General features: G+C 43.6%; 1 protein-coding gene across 1 annotated transcript in view; it reads right to left on the reverse strand.

Annotated features, from left to right (window-relative positions):
* The window catches only part of lmcd1 (LIM and cysteine-rich domains 1), a 68,590-nt gene extending 65,933 nt beyond the window's left edge, over positions 1–2,657 (reverse strand). Inside the window, exon 1 of the mRNA XM_078209407.1 lies at positions 2,245–2,657. Coding sequence (XP_078065533.1) covers positions 2,245–2,271 — 27 coding nt within the window. The 5' untranslated portion in view covers positions 2,272–2,657. The remainder of the gene's footprint in view (positions 1–2,244) is intronic.
* Positions 2,658–7,663: the final 5,006 nt, after the last annotated feature.

Consider the following 7,663-nt stretch of genomic DNA (forward strand, 5'->3'; position numbering starts at 1 on the left):
ACTCCAACTTGCACTTCCTTGCTTTATTAATTTCACAAGTCCAGAATTACTGGTGAGAGGAGACACACACAGAACGGCTGCCCTGTTCACCTGCGGCCCAGATACCCTGTTTCCCCTCAGGCATTTAGCTTGAACTTTCAGCAAATTACCGCACGATTATTTTTGAACTTAAAACGTACAAGAGCAAGTCTAAGCAGCAGCAGATGCCGCTGGATGACTTGCCCCAGCCAAATTAGCCCATGACCCGCTGAAAACAAATCAATCCCATCTGACTGCAGCATTGGGATCTGGATTAATGACTGCAGCACTTCCACTTTTTGCGATGCCTGCTGGCTGCCCAATTACTTTCACCGCACACTGGGTTTTAGCTTCAGATACTTGAACAGGCGTGTCTCAGTCCGAGCTGAGAAGGGTGAACGGGCAAATGGCATTGCTTCCAACACAAAGTTACTCAGTTTGGTATCCCGTTTCTGCTTCTTTTGAGGTCACCGTGCACAGGGCTGTGTGCAAACTTCGCTCTTGGAATCAAAATAAATTTCATTCAAACAAAATTCGAGTGAATTATTTTATTAACTGTGTGAAGCTTACGGAACAAGGGCTTCTGTGAAACTTTTATTCCACCAGTTTCACATTTAGTAAAGCATTTTTTTGTGACTATCCAGTGCTACAAATGAAGGACTTTTTCATCTGGTGTTTTCACATACAGTGGATTATTTTCACAATGCATCTCAAGTTGTGCTGTGAGATGGACACAAGGTCTATATTTTAAATTAAATTAATCCATATTTTTGGCAGTGTTGGCTGTACTGCTTTACAGGTTAGTGGGAGAATTGGTTACTTCTCCATAACTTGGGATCTTGAATTACAGGAACAGACAAGGCTTCTATTGAAACCCTTACCTCCAGGACAGCGCCTGGGACACTGCCGCACTCCCTCGGTCCTGTGGAAGTGTCAATCGCGGCTCAAGAGCGCGGGCGGGCGGGTAAACGCAAAATCTCACGAGTTAATGTGGAAATCGTTGTCAGAGGAAACAAAGCAAGCATTCTACTGCTTATGAAACTATATATATACAAAAAATATTTATTTTCAGAGGTGTGGAGACGCGATACTCTCAGGCGGCTAAAAGTTTGGGAATAGTTGGCACAGAGGAACTGGTTTGGGAGCAGGAGGAAGCCTGGGGATCACTGTGCAGTTGTAATGAACAGGGGCAATTTCAGTCTCACCGGCAGTCAGTTACCTTGGCGCTGTATAAAAGCGTCCCGGGCCATCCCCGGGCTTCCGGGAATGTTATTTTTAAACCGCAGACAGAATAAAGCAAAATAGACTTTCCAGTGAAGTGCAAAGGAACACTTCCAGCCAATACTGAGAAGGCTCATTCCAGGAAGAAGGAAAAGCAGTCACCAAGTCCCTGGGCTTGGTACAAGCCAGGGAGAGAGGGAAAGAGGCAGGAGACTGATGACTCTCGAAAGCTTTTTTTTTCAGTAAGCTTGACACAATTACTTAAATAATTCACCACAGCTACTAGAATGGTGTTTGAATTAAACTTATTTTGATTTCAAAAGCTAAATTTGCACACAGACTTATGCACCTTATCTGACCTGAAAAGAAATGCTGTGAGCTGCTTGGGAAAGAGAACCCCCCCCCACCACCCCGCCTTCACAAACCTGCCAAAAGCCTGGATATGTCCCTGGCGCCAGATAGCCTGCAAACCCCTGTGCTCGCAGTCACTGTATAACAACTTGTCCAACAATAAATACAGTGCAAGGAGGTTTTATATATCTAGTCCCCCCCCCCCCCCACAGAGACTGGCTTTGTCCCCTCAAGCTCACCAAAGCTGTGGATGGTACAATTGTGAGATCCCTACAAAAAGGAATGATATGAAACCTCCGATTTTTACCTGGATGAGGTGCTGGAAAACGTGGAAAGGGCATGTGGAGTTGTACTGGGAGGGAGGGTCTGTTACCCCACCCAAAAGAAAATCTGGCCCCAGTCACCGATAAGAAACTAGAAAGACAATCCAATCCCCAGCAGCTTGAACAGACAAGCTGCAACTTTTCCACCCAAGTACATTCACGATGGAACCTCAAGCGGGAGGCTGGAACTCCACACACGAGATCCAGTCACCGGAGGAGATACCTGTTGTACCTGAGTGCATGCCAGGGGAATGCCCATCTTAGAGACACCCAGGTTATTTCACATTCACTTCGGACAGCCCAGTCACAGTAGATTCAAATTCAGACCTACCTTCTGCATCCCCGAGTTGAGCTCCATGTGGTCAGACTGCACTTTTTTCTAAATGTTGGATCAATTCCCCACCACCAGCAGCACTGGTCTACTTGGCTGACCAGTTTGCAAAGCCAGCAGCAGTCCTGCTATTTTAGCTTTGTGTGTGTTTCACACACACCGACTGTAGTTGGAATCCAGAGGTACTTTCACTTGAGAGGGAGGGCAGAGCTTTCGCAAGTTGCAGAAGCGAATCAGGACGTGTGCAGAGTGATTCTGCTTATCCCTCTCCAGCCCTGGTGGAGGGGAGGGTCTGCCTCTTTACACCCAGTTTGGGGGAACGCCCATTGCTGGCTGGCTTGATGTCGGTCTGAGCTCATCTGATGGGTGCATTGTCGAAAAATGCTTGATTCATTCTTCTCAAAGCCGAGAGGGGAGCGGGGCTACTTCCTGCTTCTAATCTATTCTTGCCTTTCAAGGAATCGAAGTGATACTGGCCAGACTAAACCACAAGCCAAAGAATGTTTCATTCAGTCCGGACTGACATTTGTGAGTGGAATTTAAATGGCAAAATGTTTCAATTAGCTATTCAGTTTATGTACAACTCACTTCAGAAGTAGTGAAGGCGTATGTAGTTTGTGTGCATTGATAAAAGTGGATTAGTTAAAGGGAGATCAGTGATTAGATTGAATTTTGAGAAAATAACGAAGGAGTTTTTAAAAATTATTTGGATGTGGGCGTGTTTAGGCTAGACTCGGTAAGGACGGCACATTTCCTTCCCTAAAGGGCTTAGTGAACCAGATGAGTTTTTACAACAATGGTTTCATGATCATCATTAGACCTTTAATTCCAGTTTTTAATGAATTCAAACCTGTTACGGAGGGATTCAAATCTGGGTCCCCAGAGTATCACCCTGGATCTTCGGATTACTGGTCCAGTGGCAATACCATGGCGCCAACACTTATTTCACTTGATTTATTATTTTGTCACATGTATTAACATACAGTGAAAAGTATTGTTTCTTGTGCACTATACAGACAAAGCATACCGTTCATAGAAAAGGAAAGGACAGAGTGCAGAATGTAGTGTTACAGTCAGAGCTAGGGTGGAGAGAAAGACCAGCTTAACATAAGATAGGCCCATTTGAAAGTCTGACGGCAGCAGGGAAGAAGCTGTTCTTGAGTTGGTTGGTATGTGTCCTCAGACTTTTGTATCTTTTTCCCGACAGAAGAAGGTAGAAGAGAGTGTGGACAGGATTTTCTGGCCTCGCTGGTCCCGAAACTGTAAAATTCCAACTGAGGTCAACGGACCTTTCCATGGTCCACCCCTCGCCCACTCTGATTCCTATGGTGGGCAGGACAGTAAAATTCTGGCCTATGTCCAGGGTGCATGATTATTCTGGCTGCTTTTCTGAGGAAGTGTAGATGGAATCAATGGATGGGAGGCTGGTTTATGTAATGGATTGGGCTACGTTCATGACCCTTTGCAGTTTCTTGCGGCCTTGGTCAGAGCAAGAGCCATACCAAGCTGTGATACAACCAGAAAGGAAACTTTCTATGGCGCAAAAATTGGTGAGAGTCGTAGTGGACATGCCAAATTTTCTTAGCCTTCTGAGAAAGTGGAGATGTTGGTGGGCTTCCTTAACTATAGGGTCAGCATGGAGGGGCCAGGACAGGATATTGGTGATCTGGTTGATGAGGATAGTGAATTTGATCTACTCTAATTAGATTTTAGCAAGGCTTTTGACATGGTCGCACCATGGTAATTAAAAGCCCATGGGATCCAAGACAAAGTGGCCACCTGGATTCAAAATTGTCTCAGAGACAGGGAGCAAAGTGTAATGGTCAACAGGGTGTTTTTGTGACTGGAAGGCTGTTTCCAGAGGGTTTTGTGTGGTGTGGCACTGTCCCTTGCTTTTTATGGCAAATATCGATGGCTGGAACTTTCCAGCTGTTCACGTCAGTGGGATCTTTCACTACCATCAATGTGAATGGAGATTTCAGTGGCTCATCCCGAGTTTCCTCATGGCAGGGTGTGGCTGGAATATTCCAGCCAATGATTTAGACTTAAATATAAGGTGCATGATTAAGAAATTTGCAGATGATATGAAAGAGGAAGAAAGCTGTAGATTTTTCAAAGATATCGCTGGATTGGGCAGATGGGCAAAAAGGGGCAAATCAATCAATCTTGAGAAGTAGGAGGTAATTCATTTGGGAAGAACAAACAAGGCAAGGGAATTCACAATAGAATCATAGAATCATAGAGGTATACAGCATGGAAACAGGCCCTTCGGGCCAACTTGTCCATGCAGCCCATTTTTTAAAAACCCCTAAGCTAATCCCAATTGCCCGCATTTGGCCCATATCCCTCTATACCCATCGTACCCATGTAACTGTCTAAACGCTTTTTAAAAGACAAAATTGTACCTGCCTCTACTACTACCTCTGGCAGCTTGTTCCAGACACTCTCCACCCTCTGTGTGAAAAAATTGCTCCTCTGGACCCTTTTGTATCTCTCCCCTCTCACCTTAAACCTATGCCCTCTAGTTTTAGACTCCCCTACCTTTGGGAAAAGATATTGACTATCTAGCTGATCTGTGCCCCTCATTATTTTCTCGACCTCTATAAGATCACCCCTCAGCCTTCTACGCTCCAGAGAAAAATGTCCCAGTCTATCAAGCCTCTCCTTATAACTCAAACCATCAAGTCCCGGTAGCATCCTAGTAAATCTCTTCTGCACTCTTTCTAGTTTAATAATATCCTTTCTATAATAGGGTGACCAGACTGTACACAGTGTTCCAAGTGTGGCCTTACCAATGTCTTGTACAACTTCAACGAGACGCCCCAACTCCTGCATTCAATGTTCTGACCAATGAAACCAAGCGTGCTGAATGCCTTCTTCACCACTCTGTCCACCTGTGACTCCACTTTCAAGGATAGGTAGGCACATTCTATAAAACTGTAGACGGCTTTGGACTGGATGTCTATCGATATCTAAGGATAGCAGGACAGGATCAGAAGGCATGCAGGATACTTTCCTTGAGAAGGTAGTGGTGAGCTGCCTTCTGAACTGCTACAGTCTCTGAGTTGTAGGTCCACCTACAGTGCTGTTAGGGAGGGAGTTCCCAGAATTTGATCCAATTACAGTGAAGGAACACTGATTTATTTCCATGTCAGGATGGTGAGTGGCTTTGAGGGGAAATAAATTCCAAATAATTTGTGTAAGGATGAGAGAGGAGCTAGTCACTAATTCTTTCACCCAGAGCGTGGTGGGTGTGGAACTCACTTTCTGAAAGACTGATAAAGGCAGAAACCCTCACTACATTTAATTAATACTTAGACATCCACTTGAAGTGTTGTAACCTTCAAAGCTACGGACCAAGAGTTGGAACATAGGGTTAGACTAGATAGTTCTTTCTTGACCAGCATGGACATTGATGGGTGAAATGGCCTCCTTCTGTGTCATAAGCCTTTCTATGCTTCTATATCACCATTAATGCACTGCACCAAAGTGTGGTAGGAATGAACTATATGTTTTTCTATGTAGTTCCCTCACTTATGACTTCATCTCTGTTTCATCCCATTGCCTGAGACTGAACCAGACCATTCAAAACCTCAGTCCCATTTCACCCTGAGTTGAGCTTCCAAATCCACACCCTCTCCATTACTAATTTCTATCTCTGTAACAAGTCTCTGCCTGGTCCTTAGCTCTGTTGCTGTGGAAGTCTTTGATAGAATATGAAGTTTATGGACAAATACAAAGTTTATTTATTAGTCACAAGTAAGGGTTACATTAACACTGCAATTAAGTTACTGTGAAATTCCCACCATGCTCCTGTTCGGGTCAATGCACCTAACCAGCACGTCTTTCAGACTGTGGGAGGAAACCGGAGCACCCAGAGGAAACCCATACAGATACGGGGAGAATGTGCAAACTCCACACAGACAGTGACCCAAGCCAAGAATCGAACCCGAGCCCCTAGGCGCTGTGAGGCAGCAGTGCTAATCACTGTGCCATCGTGCCGCCCTCTTATAGTATATTTGCCACACTGACCAGCCCAATTTGAGTTTGCAGTTTGCTGGTATCTGGAAACTTACGTGAAGATTGCAATTCCAGAATTGTTATGTAAACTAGAGACAGGAACATCCTAAAGTAGACCCATGAGATTCCCAACTTAATAATCCTAGCCTTGCCCTATAGCATACGAGCATCCATTTTGATCCTTCCCCGCTCCTTTCACTTTAGCCAGTTAATATCCCACACCACGTCTTATACATGGCCCAAGTTTACCCTAACTTGTTAAGAGAATATCTTGTGCAACACTTTATCGAAGGCTTTTTGGAAGTTCAAGAAATGCTATGTCATGTTGCGCACACTACACTGAATCACACAAGGTATGTCAATGAACTATGTGACAAAGATGTTTCAGATTCCTTTCTTAGTTTGCTGGCATGGGCGATATGTATGGTGTTATTGCTTTTCATGTGACAGTGAGGAACAAAGTGTCGCCAGACACTGGCACACTTAAAGGAGGGTAAAAAGACCATTCAGATGAAATACTTATGGTTAATTTATTGAATGTACGGTTAAGGGAGTCAGTGGGGGCTGACTGCTTCAGTGCAAATTCAAGAATGAGTTGGTGTATAACTGCAGGAGGAAATGAATAGAATGGTATAGTGGGTACCATGGGCAATAATATTTATTAGACTGGCTAGATAAATCTCAATGGTCTATTCTTGCATAATTCTGTTTTAAATTGGTGAGTGATCTTTTAAATTTATCTGATTAACAGAAATCCTGATGTTGTGCGAGGGTTTTACACACAGTGGAATTGTACCGTCGAGGTGTAGGATTCTTTGATCTTGCTAAGGATAAGTCCAGTAATAAGCTTGGACATCAAGATATAGATGAATTAGAACTTTTTCCAAATTTTAATTTTGGTAAAATTTAAACCATCTTATTTGGCTCCAACTCAAAAATTTTCCCCCCATTCAATTCTCCCTCAGAATGGTCAAACATAACATTCAGTAAACTTGGTGTCTTATTTAGCCTGGAGCTGATGTACTTTATTTATTCTATATCCTAGCTGATATATCTGAATCTCTCTCTCTCTCTACATATCTATATAATAGGTCCATAAATCTCTATAGCTGATATACTCTACATCCCATATGACATAACTGATGTATATCTCTATCTCTCTCTCTCTATATATATATATAGATCATTATATTTGATCTATTCCTTCCCACCTCTGCAGCCTCTTCTAAATCCTACATGCCAATACACACTCTCCACTTATCTGACTTTGTTCCAGTTTATCTTCCCTTCACCCTCCTGTCCACCCATCACTGTTGTGAAAGTGCTTTCATCTATCTAGAATCCTTTGCTACCTTGCTCCTCATCTTTGCAGGGCTCATCATCATTTCTCACTTTAAAC

The sequence above is a fragment of the Mustelus asterias genome, chromosome 3 (genome assembly GCF_964213995.1).
Source record: "Mustelus asterias chromosome 3, sMusAst1.hap1.1, whole genome shotgun sequence".
Taxonomy (NCBI): Eukaryota; Metazoa; Chordata; class Chondrichthyes; order Carcharhiniformes; family Triakidae; genus Mustelus; species Mustelus asterias.